General features: G+C 40.2%; 1 protein-coding gene across 5 annotated transcripts; it reads right to left on the bottom strand.

Annotated features, from left to right (window-relative positions):
• Positions 1-311: 311 nt before the first annotated feature.
• ZFP62 (ZFP62 zinc finger protein) lies at positions 312-13195 on the bottom strand. 5 transcript variants are annotated; one of them, XM_058740241.1, is made up of 4 exons: positions 12715-12733; positions 11091-11197; positions 5110-5396; positions 312-4183 (listed from the first exon to the last, which is right to left on the bottom strand). In XM_058740241.1, coding segments are annotated over exons 3-4 (2784 nt in total). In that variant the 5' UTR covers positions 5111-5396; positions 11091-11197; positions 12715-12733; the 3' UTR covers positions 312-1400. The 5 variants fall into 5 exon arrangements, with proteins under 5 accessions (XP_058596224.1, XP_058596214.1, XP_058596205.1 ...); XM_058740231.1 differs by lacking the exon at positions 12715-12733 and adding an exon at positions 12046-12698; XM_058740222.1 differs by lacking the exon at positions 12715-12733 and having other exon boundaries at positions 5110-5388; positions 11091-12031.
• Between the last annotated feature and the right edge of the window lie 714 nt (positions 13196-13909).

Here is a 13909-nt window from a genome sequence, read left to right as displayed (position 1 = left end):
ACCTGGCTAATATAAATAATATTTTGTTAATTTCTATCTGTTCCCAAGAGAACTATTTCTGTGTGGTGACAGATCAGTCCCACAGCCTGCCCATTCTTAGGAGCTATGATCCAGCCCCAGTATGAGGATCAATCTATTTTGCACTTCTCCTGGTGAAGACACCACCTAATTTCTTGTGAAACTGAGCTACTAGACCTGTGGTATAAGTCTCCTGCTGCCCTCCCTGCATTGGATCTGGTCTAACTTACCCCACAAAGATGACAAATGGCTTTCTCTGCCATACTGCTCCATCTGAAGTCAGTCACAGTCTGTTTACTTTTGAGGAATTTCTTTATTGGAGTTCCATCTTACCTCACCACAACCATCTGGCTCTTCATGGCCAAGAAAGAGTGAGCCCTGAACATAGTATTCATAACATTTTACAACAGACAAGACACACATGTAGTGCATGAAATCTTTACAATAACACATTCCAAAACAATCAAACATTTAACAGGATTATTAAGCATGAATTTCCTCTGATCCCTCTATTATCAACAGCTACTCAGCTTTTTAGCTCTTGCAATACAATGACCTTCTCAGCATTCCTACTCATAGGAATCCCTGAGTCAATGATTTTTGTGCAGGTGCAAATTCATGAAGACCTGTTCCATTAGTTATGTAATGTGCTGAATTTCTCTCTATGGTAGAACCTTTCATTTGTAGCACAATGTGTGAGGTTTTCACTCCTCACACTTCATCATTCATTGAGGGGGCTCATTTGAAATTTTTAAAAAGTTTTGTCCATTCAACTGATGTATCACAACATTACAACAGTATAATCCAATCAGCTTGCATTTTTAATGACTCTATTTCCTATTAGATTCATGTCTACATTTTCCACTCTTCCTACAACAAAACCCAATTTTGTTTCAAAATGTCATCACCCCTCACAAATTATTCAGTTATATCAAGCTTATACTTCACGATCACTCCTCTTAAATATATATTCCCTGAAGCCTATCTCTCCCTGAATTTGCCTGTTGGAGGCCATTCTTGTATTTTTTCCACTGTTCAATGTAGAATTGGGATTCAAAGCTATAGCTGAATTCCCCCCATTTCTATTCACACAATTTAACCAAATATGAAGTTTCTGATAGTGACTATATGACTTCTAAGTGAAGTCCTTTCCTTATCCATGTGCTTTATGTCCAGAAATGTCTGCTTACTTTGAAGGTTTTTCAAATACTCTGTCACTTTGATAGGTTTTATCCCCAGTATCAACTATTTTGTGTTCCATAAAGGCTCAACTACCTTGACATTGCAGGCTTCCTTGCTGGCTATGACTGAAGATCATACTGAAGAGTACTCAGTTTCATTTATACTATGTAAATTATAAGCCATGAACAAATACCTCATATTCATATGATATTCATACATTCATAAGGTTTTTCTTCCATTTGAGTTGAGACTTGGTAAGCTCTGCCTCCTACAGATATGCTCATCTTGGTCCCTTCCAGAGCATTCCCTCCCTCATGAGTTCTCTTCTGTGATGTGTCACTGTGACTTCCCACATTTATCACATTTAAAGATTCCTCTCCAGTATGGGTTCTTTTATGCTTGGTGAGATTTGATCTGATATTAAAAGCCTTCCCACACTCATTACATCGGTATGGCTTCTTTCCAGTGTGGATCCTTTTGTGTTGGTCAAGAACTGATCTGTAATTGAAGGATTTCCCACACTCACAATTATAGGGCTGCTGCCCACGGTGGACACTTTTATGGTTAATAAGACTTGAGTGTGAGATGTATGCCTTCCCACACTCATCACATTCATAGGGTTTCTCGCCCGTATGAATCCTTTTATGCACTGTCAGGCCTGAGCTGTTCCTGAATGCCTTTCCACACCTATCGCATATATAAGGTTTTTCCCCTGTGTGAATCCTCTTGTGTTGAGAAAGGAGTGAACTGTAATTGAAAGACTTCCCACAGTCAACACATTTGAAGGGTTTCTCCCCAAGATGGACTCTTTTATGGCTTAATAGAGTTCTGCTTGAGAAAAAAGCTTTTCCACATTCATCACATGTGTAGGGAGTCTTGCCAGGGTGGGTACTTTTATGGTTAATAAGGCTTGAGTGTGAGATGTAGGCTTTTCCACACACATCACATTCATAGGGCTTCTCCCCCGTGTGGATTCTTTTATGCACTTTAAGGCTTGAGTTGTTTCTGAAGACCTTCTCACACCTGTCACATTCATAAGGTTTCTCTCTAGTGTGGACCCTTTTGTGTTGAGAAAGGAGTGAAGTGTAATTAAAAGATTTCTCACATACATCACATTTGTAGGGCTTCTCCCCAAGATGGATTTTTTTGTGGTTTATAAGGGTTCGGTATGTGATGAAAGCTTTTTCACACTCATCACACTTATAGGGCTTTTCCCCAGGGTGTACACTTTTATGATTTATAAGGCTTGAGAGTGAGATGTAGGCTTTCCCACATTCTTCACATTTGTAAGGTCTCTCCCCAGTGTGGATCCGTTTATGTACTTTAAGGCCTGAATTATTTCTGAAGGCTTTTCCACACTCATCACATCCAAAAGGTTTTTCCCTTGTATGAATCCTTTTATGTTGTTCAAGGGCAGAGCTGTAATTGAAAGACTTCTCACAATAACTACATTTATAGGGTTTCTCCCCAAGATGGATTCCTTTGTGGTTTTTAAGGCTAGAGCGTGAGATATAGGCTTTCCCACAAACATCACACTTATATGGTTTTTCCCCAGTATGGAGCCTCCTATGGACTTTGAGGCCTGAATTGTTCCTAAATGTTTTCCCACACAAGTCACAAACATAAGGTCTCTCTCCAGTGTGAATGGTTTTATGCTGAAGGAGAAGTGAGTTATAGCTGAAGGATTTTCCACAATCCTTACATTCATGAGCTTTCTTCCCAGGGTGAATGCTTTTATGAACTGCGAGGCCTGAGCTATAGCTGAACGCTTTGCCACAGACCTCACACTTGTAAGGTTTCTCTCCCGTGTGGATCCTTTTGTGCACTATAAGGCCTGAGCTGTTCCTGAAGGCCTTCCCGCATTCATCACATTCATAAGGTTTCTCTCCAGTGTGGATGACTTTATGCTGAATGAGGAGAGAGCTATAATTAAATGATTTCTCACACTCATCACATTTATAAGGTTTATCTCCAAAGTGGATGCTTTTATGGTTTAGAAGTGTTCTGCAAGTAATGAAGGCCTTCCCACACTCATCGCATTCATAAGGTTTCTCGCCTGTGTGTATCCTTTTGTGGACCCTAAGGCCGGAGCTATTACTGAAAGTTTTCCCACAGATGTCACATTCGTAGGGCTTCTCCCCTGTGTGGATCCTTTTGTGGACTCTGAGACCAGAGCTGTTCCTGAAAGCCTTCCCACACTCACCACATTCGTAGGGCTTCTCCCCTGTGTGGATCCTCTTATGCTGGTCCAACACAGAACTGTAATTGAAGGATTTCCCACACTCATCACATTTACAGTTCTTCTCCCCAGAGTGGGTGCTTTTATGGTTTATAAGGCTGGAGTATGACATGTAGGCTTTCCCACATTCCTCACACTTGTACGGTTTCTCCCCAGTATGGATCCGTTTGTGGACTCGAAGGCTTGAGCTACTCCGGAAAGCCCCTCCACAGTCATCACACTCATAGCGTTTTTCCCCAGTATGCATAATTTTATGTTGAACAAGGCGCGAATTGTATTTGAACGATTTCCCACACTCCTCACATCTATGTGATTTCTTAGCAGCACTGGTTTTCTGCTGTAGACCAGGATGAGAGTTTCCATTAAGGTTCTCCACACATTTGTCTTGTTCACTGCTTATCTGTTCTATAGGGACAGTCTGGTGTGTAATATGTTTTGAGCTTGGATACAAGCTTTTCTCAGATGCCTCATCTTCCTGTTCCATCTTTATATTTGCTGTGTTCTTGGCTTTGCCAATCTTTTCCCTGGTGCCACTTTTGTCTTCCATCCTCCTTTTTCCCTCCGGATTTTCCAAATGACTTTCTACCTTGCTATCCCAATCACAAGTTTCACCAACCTTAGATTCCTGTATATGATCCTTGTGAAAACCTTCCACTTTTGGCCACACAGATTCTGCATTTCCATCATTTTCATACTTTTCAGGTGATTCCTCATTCTCAGTGCCCCTCGTCTTCAAATGTGACACTAAATCAAGAAAACGAAAATGATACCTGTTCACTTTGTTTAGAAGACACTGGAAAAATTACATCCAAATTCACTCATTCACTTGACAAATATTTACTGACTGCATGCTGTGTGATAGGTACCATTTTTAACTGCAGGGAACAAAAAGGGACATGCCAAGATTTCTACCCCTGTGGAGCTGAGGTTAAAATGTTAGAGCCTTGGATTTTCAATGGAACAAAGAGCTTTTCTATTCTTGCATGACAGTTTAGCAGGAGGGCAAATGAAATGGGTTGAAGTGATGCACAGGACCACAGACAATCATCACCTAGTCATGAAAAAACAGAGGGTAGAACAAATCTCTGAATAAGAGGAAACAGAAAGATTAATAAGACAAAAGGTAAGAATACATAATCAGCAGAACTAAACAGATAAAGCTAAAAAAAAGAGAAGAAATTAGCACCTAGGTGGAGGTACTCGGGAGACGGTAATGAAAACATGAAGACAGTCATGAGAGACATGAGAAAGAAAGCAAACTACAGCTTCGTGGAGTTGGTTTGGCCTGCTGGACTTTCCCTCCAAGGAAAACCTGACCCTGGAAAGTGGGTAGTCAGGGAGGAATTCTACATGGAAGAGCATGCTCCATCCAGCCTGCCAGGCAAAGATGCATCATTTTTACTTTATGAACAGACTAACAGCAGTCAGAGCATATCAAAGATTAGAAGCTAAAATGCAAACCACCAAGCAAAGGAAATACTACTACCTGGATTCAAATACTTAACCGCATGATCTCAAGAAAGTGATTTACCCTCTTTGTGCCAGTTTCCTCATCTGTAAAATGAGGGCAATGGGGCTGACATGAATATTAAGTGAGATAACATATATAAAGTGTTGTGAACAATGCCAACTACTTGGTGAGTGCTATATGCATAATTATTACTACTTACTGAGGTCGGGTTATTTGATTCGAGTTGGAACCTGGGTATAAAGCACAGGACTCAGGAAAGGTAAATTCCTTCCTAGAACAGATTTTAGGGCTCAAGCAGGGCTTCTTTGTTCCTCTTGAAAGTACTCTACTTGTCTCTACTACTTTGGGCAGAGTAGTTCATGTTGCTGAAATGTGAGGGCAGGCAGTGGAATCCCATAATCATCAGCTGCAGCACATCTTTTATCAGGGACCATGCTCCATCATTCCCTTTGGCCTTGGCCCATCCACCTCTATTCATCTTCAGCCCTCAGGAAAGAAAGATGTTCAAGTTCCTATAGCCATAAAGCCAAATCCTCTAAAATAAACATAAAAGGGGCATCTGGCTGGTAGAGCATGCAATTCTTGGTCTTGGGGTCATGAGTTCAAGCCCCACATTGAGCATGGAGCCTACTTAAAGTTAAAAAAATAAATAAACACACAAAACTTGATAGAGAAAAACAAAAAAGGAAGGGCTATAAGGGGGGGGGACTAGCCATATTAGGTATTAAAATATACCAAAAAGCCTCTATAAATAAAGCAGCATGGTACTGGTGTATGGCCAAATGGAATAGAATAGAAAGCCCAAAAATAGTCCTAATTACACACAGAAATCAAGCATATGATAAAGATGTCAGATCAAATTATTGAGGCAAAGATGGTATTTAGAATAGTGTTGGAACAACTATAAAACCATTGGAAAAAGATAAAATCAGATTCATTCTTTACACCATACTCAAGAATAAACTCCAAATACAGCAGATCTCTAATTATAAAAATGTGATGCCATACAAATACTAGAAGGAAACATGAGTGAATGTTTCTATAATCTGATTACAGAAAAAGTTTTCAAACTATGACTCATATGCAATAAGAGAAGATTGATAAATTTGTATAAATACAAATTACATGTCAAAAATGCTATAAGCAAAATTGAGAAATGGCAAAAATGAAAGAAAATATTTACCATGTGCATCATATAGAGGGGCTAATATCTCTCATACAAAAAATTTTTTAAAGTTGAAAAATATAGACTAAAATTCCTACAGAAAAATGTTCAAGAGAAAAATTTGCAAGAATGAACAATTCACAAAAAGAAATATTAAAATGTCCTGCAAACATGTTTTCAATGTCACTCATAAGAGAAATGCAAATGAGAACTACACTAAGATACCATTTCTCATCTGTTGTATTAAAAGCTTGACAATACACTCTGTTGGTGAGGCTGCTGTGGAAACAGGCACTCTCATATGTTAATGGGAATGCAAATAGGCATAAGCCCTGTTGAGGGGCATTGGCCAATATCTAACACAACTGTGTGCATTTACACTTCAATCCAGAAATCCCATTTAGGAATTTATACTGAAGATCCACTTCCAACAATACAAAAAAGCATATGTGCACAAAGCTATTCATGGTAGCATTATTTGTAACTACAGAATTTGGAAAACTACCTAAACATCCAAGCATAGAAGATCTATTAAATAAACTATGGCACATAATCACAATGGAGTACTAAAAAAAATTAGGAACATCTCTATAAATTGATTGAGAGGGAGCAATTTTCAAGATGTAAAGAGGAAAAAAGCATACATGCTACATTTTATATATAAGGAAGAAAAATAAGAAAATGAGCATATATCTGCTTATCTTCATAGTAATGAGAAGCCAGAAATCAGTAAAGCCCCATTACCTGTAAATGGAGGAGTGGGGAGGACAGTGCAAAATTATAGGGAAGACAGATACTCTAAGAACAGCTTTTTGCAGTTTTTACTTATGGAAGCATGATAATATGCTGCATATTATCATGACTAAAATTAAATCAGTGAGAATTACAAAAAGGAAAAGCAGCTAAACCAGAAAGCAAATGGAAACAAATGAACTCATTTGTGTTTGACATGAATACTGTAACCACAGGAAGGGAACAAAAACAAACTGTAACCTGAGGAAGGGAACAAAAAGAAACAAACAACTAACCCATGTAACTTAGGCACACAATTATTACATAATATGTGACTATATACTTTTCAGTCTTGGGAAGGAGGGGGTGGTGGGGAAGCACTGAAAACAACACTTTTTTTTTTTTTTTAAATATATGAAATTTATTGTCAACAACTGAACACTTTTTAAGCAGGTTTGTTTTCTGCAAAGATTGGGCAAAGTAATTTTTTAAAATTATTATTATAATTTTTTAATGTTTATTTTTGAGAGAGAGCACAAGCAGGGGAGGGGCAGAGAGAAAGGGGGACAGAGGATCCAAAGCACGCTCTGTGCTGACAGCAGAGAGCCCAATGCAGGGCTCGAACTCACAAACATGATCTGCACTGAAGTCAGAAGCTTAACTGACTGAGCCATCCAAGGTGCCCTGTTGGCAAAGTAATTTTGAAACAATTTTAGACGTGGTGGGGGATTGAGTAAATATGTTGATTTAGTTGCAAGCCAAGGCTCTCCTGGAGGAAGAGGAGACCTAAAAATATGGAATAGGGGAAGACAAGAAAGAACCTGTAGGGATGAATCAGAGATCAGTGTGAATTCATGATTTCTAAACATATATATGTGTGTGTGCACATGTCTGTGTATTCACAGGAATTCACATATTCCCTAGCTCTCTGCTGAAAAGCCAAGAAGTAAAAAATATCTTAGTGGTAATAAGCACATCCAGCACCCTGTTCTTAGTCTTTACGACCATTACCTACTAAAAGGAACTATAGCTCCTCAGAGAAATGGCAGATTCTAGGCTAGGGCAGGATACACACAAGGTGAGCTGGGGCATCTTGTTATGCCAACAAGTAAGGAGATGCTTAAAAATGACAGGACATGTCATAAGACTACAAGCCAGCCTGGCCACGCATTTTAGGCTCCATAATAATTATGTACAGTAATGAATTACATACCATTGAAAATGGGATTTCGTGAGTCCATACATAAACGGGAGAAAGAGAAGCTGCTTACTTACAGGAGAATGCCAGGGCCAGTTAGTATATGTGGAGAAAACAGTAGAGTTGAAAATAAATTAGTATTCTGCAACTATCAGAGCAAAGACTGGATCAGGGCAGAATTATCACTGGATTCTAAATCTACGGGAAATTTTGAGAAGGTGCAGTACATATGCACAATCTTAAAATATTCACCCCAGACTGAAAGGGAAAAATAGTAATTATACAGTAGAGAAATTAGACAATGTCTTGGCCAACTGTGGTAAATTAATATCACCAATGGAGGCAGATTGACATTATGTGCTTCCCGAAGTGACATCCTGAGGACACATCGCCTACAAGAATGCAGCACTGAGCAGTTTGCCAACCTTTGTTAGATAATATCAAGGAATCAGAATTTAGGATGGTATGATAATGGCACTGTGGCTGTTAGAAGTGTCATTTTTGTTTGTAGACTGAAAGTATGTTAGAATGTAATGGCATTATGTCTGAAGTTTCCTTTAAAAAACTTTAATAAAGGAAAAATACAAAGGGAAAGATGAAACAAATGTAGCAGAATTAAAATAATTATTGAAGCTGATCTATGGGTGTATGAAATTTATTGTACTATTTTACTTTCCTGTATGTTTAAATTTTTTCATAATAAAAAATTAAAAGAAAAAAGATCACTCATACTAGTTTCAGTGGGCAAATGAATTAGAGAGAACCGAGTCCTGAAGTCTGGGAGGAGGTTACTAAAGCCAATCAAGAAGACTCATGTGCCCTATCAAAATATAGCATTTTACACAGAGCTAGAACAAACAAACCCAAAATTTGTATGGAACTACAAAAGACCTTGAATAGCCAAAATAACTTTGAAAAAGAAAAGCAAAGCTGGAGGCAGCACAATTCTGGACTTCAAGGAATATTAAAAAGCTCCAGGGAACAGAACAGTTATGGTGCTGGCACAAAAACAGACACACAGATCAGCAGAACAGAATACAAAACCCAGAAATGAACGCACAATTATACGGTCAATTAATCTTTGCTAAAGCAGGAAAGAATATCCAAAGGGGGAAAAGACAATCTTTTCGAAAAATGGTGTTAGAAAACTGGACAGCAACGTGCAAAAAAATGAAAGTAGACCACTTTCTTATACCATACACAAAAATAAATTCAAAATGGATTTGAAAGGCCTAAATGTGAGACAGGAAACCATAAAAATCCTAAGGAAGAACACAAGTACTAACTTCTTTGACATTGGCCATAGCAACTTATTTTCAGATATGTCTCCTGAGGCAAGAAAAACAAAAGCAAAAATAAACTATTGGGAATTCATCAAGATAAAAAGCTTCTGCACAGCAAAGGAAACAATCAACAAAACTAAATGGCAACCTACAGAATGGAAGAAAGTATTTGCAAATTACCTATGTATGGATAAAGAGTTAGTATCCAAAACATATGCAGAAACTTAACATGCAAAACATGAATAATCAAATTAAAAAATGTGCAGAAGACAGGCATAGACATTTTCCCAAAGACACACAGATGGCCAACAGACACATGAAAGGATGCTCAACATCACTCATCATCCAGAATGGCTAAGATTAACAACTCAGGAAACAATGGTGTTGGGGACGATGCAGAGTAAGGGGATCACTTTTGTACTGTTGGTGGGAATGCAAACTAGTGCAGCCACTATGGAAAATAGTATTGAGGCTCCTCAAAAAGTTACAAATAGAACTGCCCTATGATCCAGCAATTGCAGTACTAGGTATTTACCCAAAGAATACAAAAATACTAACTCAAAAGGATACATACACCCCCATGTTTACAGCAGCATTATCTACAATAGCCAAATTATGGAAACAGCCCAAGTGTCTGTCCACTGATGAATGGATGAAGAAAATGTGGTATACATATAAAACGGAATACTACTCAGCCATAAAAAAGAATGAAATCTTGCCATTTGCAATGACATGGATGGAGCTAGAGAGTATTACGCTAAGTGAAATAAGTCAGTCAGAGAAAGATAAATATCACATGATTTCATTCCTATGTGGAATTTAAGAAACAAAATAAATGGGCAAAGGAGCAAGAGAGAGAGAAAGGGGGGGGGGAGATGAAAGAAAAGAAAAGTTCAAGAAACAGACTCTTAATTAAAGAAAACAAACTGGCGGTTACCAGAAGGGAGAGGGATGAGGGATGGGGGCAATGGAGGGATGACGGGGCTTAAAGAGTGCACCTGTCATGATGAGCACAGGGTGATGTATGCAAGTGCTGAATCACTAAATTGTATACCTGAAACTAATATTACACTGTACGTTAACTAAATGGAATTTAAATTCTTCTCTAACTCCTCTCTAGTTGTCAGCAGGAAGCATGACCCAACAGTCTAGTAACATCAGTCAAAAGTGCTAGCTTTAGAATGCCATCTGCTCCTTCCAAATTACACATCCTACCACCTCTGAACTCCTTGGTACTTGTCATTCATGCTCTATCAATGCCCAAAAAAGCCTCTGCACATAATAAGAACCTGCCCTTAATTCTTGCTGTCCCTGCACAAAAGAGTCAGATGCCCCTTCTTAAAGAGACTGGACAACTCACAAAAGAATCGTGGCTTACTCTGGCCAAAAAGTCCTGCCTATTAACAGGCTGTAATGAGCCATGCATCAGCAGCTACTCTAGATTTCCAAACATTCCACAAGTTTATTTGCCATCAAGTGTCACATCAGGATTCTGTACCTTAAGTTCTTTTTATATATTTGGCTTGGAAATGACCAAAAAAACAAGACATGTGAGCACAAAATTCTTACCAATTCAGAAGAAAGAATACCTAGGAAATTGGAGAATGAGACAGATGAAAGATGGAATCAAGGAATACAGATGAATAGAGAGAATATGTGTGCTTTAGTTATTACTGCATTTAGTTTATGAATATTAGCATTGTAAACAGTTAACATGAGTTGGTTCTATTGCTTAAAAGTAGAAATAATGATGAAAGGTGATTTTTCCTTAAAGTAAAAAATGAAATAGAACATTCTCATACCTGGTAGTGGTGAAGAGATTTCTAGTCATCCTGAGGAAAAAGGTAAGCAGAGGAGATTCTGAAAGGGAGACTGAGAGATTTTCTGAAGCTAAATGGGCAGAGACTGGCTGGAAGGGAGTCATTAACAGAATTAGATTATTAGGCTAGCATAAAGCTAATAACCATCATAAACACAAGATCAGGAGAGAAAACCTACTTGGTCTTATTTGTTCTTTAAGCACTCTACACGAACTGTTATAATAATGATTTGGCATGTTTAACAATTTACCAGTAACTGGCTGAGTTAATGTTAAACAAAAATTATTTTGACTGATCTCTTCTTTAAAAACCCTTGCTAAAGTATGTCCTAGTAGAACCTCATTGAGTGCATCATTGATGAAGTAACAAAAAATTGAAAACAACCCAAATGGCTCCAAACAGATCTAAAAAATTATGGAATATTAAAAACACTCAAACAATAGTCAATCTGTTACCACAGTGCTGTTTTGTTGTTGTTTTCAAAGCTCTTTGTATTATGATGATGCCTAAAATACAGTAGAAGGAAAAAAGCAAGGGGACAGAACTTTGGAGCATACCCTATCACCTCTGTGAAAAAAGGGGAACTAACTACATTCACATTTGCCCAGTATTTGCATAAACAAACTGGATGGTTACACTCTAACAAATGTAACTGTCTAGGGGTTTGGGCATGAGAAGATGACTGAGCGGGAGCAAACCTTGTCACTGATAACTGCTTATATTAAACATCTAAACCATAGGAGTATTAAATATATTAGTAAACATATTTAGAAAATTATTAACAAAACAAAACCCTCGGGCTTTCAAATAGAAAACAACCTAGTGGCCACCTAGTCTAAACGTTTTTAGAGCAGCACACCCAGCCCTGGCACTTCCCGTTCATCTTTCACATCCCGGTTGTCCCTGAGTCTAGAAGCCTCTTCCATATTCCCCCTACCTAGTCAACTCCTCAACTTTCAGAGTCCACGGCAGGCCACCTCCTCTGGTCGTACCCCAGTCGGTACACGGGTGAGCTTCCCCAGAGCAAGGGTCTGGAAGCTCCTCCCCGGGACTGGGTCCGCACCTGTGGCTGCAACCTCTCAACTTCCCAACCAATGGGGGGGGGGGGGGGAGGGGGGAGGGGTACTGAAGCAGATCACCCCTAGGGGTCCCTCTAACGCTCGTAATCACTCTTACGTCCTAGGGCCAAACTTAACTGTAAGGGGGAGTCACACCAGGGGAATTATTTTAACGGGCTCATGTCCAGGACTCCCCTCCGGCCCGAGAAAGCAGCGTATAGTACAGAAAGACAAGAGCCAGGCCCCAGTCTTTCTCCGGACGCTGGGCAACCCCAACCCGGCTCTGGCCGCTCGGACGGCCGGAGTTGGGGCCCAGAGAGAGAACAGCCTGTTCCAGGGGCACGCCCCACACCCCTCGGCTGGCCTGAGGTCTTCCCTCCGCTCCACTCCCCCCGGAACCTGCCTCCTGAGGTGTGTATAGGAAGGGGGAACGCTTCCCTCCATATCCCGCCCAAGACCCAAGGGGCAGCCAAGACTTGGCCACTAAGGGAAGGGCGTGGCAGGCGAGGGCCCGGGGCGGAAGCGCGGGCAGCCGCGAACTCACGTACTAGCTGTGTAGCGGCTCCGCGGGAGCCCGGCCGCCGGCGGGACAAAAGCACGGACGGCCCGGCCGGAAGGGCCCGCGCTGGCTCTAGGGCACTTCCGAGTCCTCTCTGGGAGGCTGGAGGACGGACTCGATGATATTTCTCCGTTCGGGCACGTGACCCGTGGTGCGTTCGGAGGGTGTGGGCGCGGGGCGAAGCTAGTTTCTGTACTGCTTTGTAGCCCGTTTGGGGCCGCAGCCGGGAGACCGGAGGAGACGCTTCCAGGTTTTGTGGACTTCATATTCCAGGGTGGGGATGACAGTAAGGCAAATGAGGGGCTAGGTAGAATAAACACCTAACAACTCTACCTGAACACGGAACACTTTACAGAGTGAGGCGCAGGGCCGCCCCCGGGAGGAGGCGGAGCTGAGCGTCGAGTCGGTGGGCTCCGTCCGCCCCCTCCGAGAGGTAGGCCGGGGGCAGACGCGGCGGCCCGGAAGAGCGTCCTGCGAAGCGCCTGGGCTTTGGGAACGCTGGGCGCGGCGGAAGCGCCCCAGGACCGGGCTGGAACCCCAGCCTGGAAGGACTTTTGAAAGAGATCCTTTTTTTTTTTTTTTTTTTTTTTAAGTAACATCTGCATATTTTTCATCTTAGGTTTACGTAATTGCAAAGAAAAATTTTTGGCACACTGTGCTGACATTTAAAAAAACAAAACCTCTTATTTTAGACGAATACAATGGACTCTGAATCCACAATTTACTATTATTCGCTTTTAACGGAAAATTTACATCATTTCAGATTTTTCCTTGAACCTATATTTTATGTCCCTCATGAGATTTTTATTCTCACCTGAAATATTTTCATTCTCACTGTTAGCCTAATGTAAAAAAGTTAAATGCTTTAAATTGTATTGTTTTCTCTAGCATCCATCTTCGTAACGGAATCAGAAGTTTACGTATTTTTCTCACTCAAGTGTTAATTGTTTTCTGGATTATTAGCAAAATTATATGTATTGCTAAATTTCAATGATCAGTTCTTAGACTAAAGGTAAAATGTTTTGGAAGCAAACTTTTAATAAGATCGATATTTGAAAACAGTTCAAGTTATGCAAAGTACTTGGGTGAATTTCACTTATCACTGTAGTGAGCCGGTATTCAGCATCAATTCTGTGTCCAGTTTTTATTCTTTATGTAGGTGCAAGGTAAATGGAATAGAAGGT

This window comes from Neofelis nebulosa, chromosome 1, assembly GCF_028018385.1.
Source record: "Neofelis nebulosa isolate mNeoNeb1 chromosome 1, mNeoNeb1.pri, whole genome shotgun sequence".
Lineage (NCBI taxonomy): Eukaryota > Metazoa > Chordata > Mammalia > Carnivora > Felidae > Neofelis > Neofelis nebulosa.
Note: the sequence above shows the minus strand (reverse complement) of the source record. Positions and strands in the feature narration are given on the sequence as shown.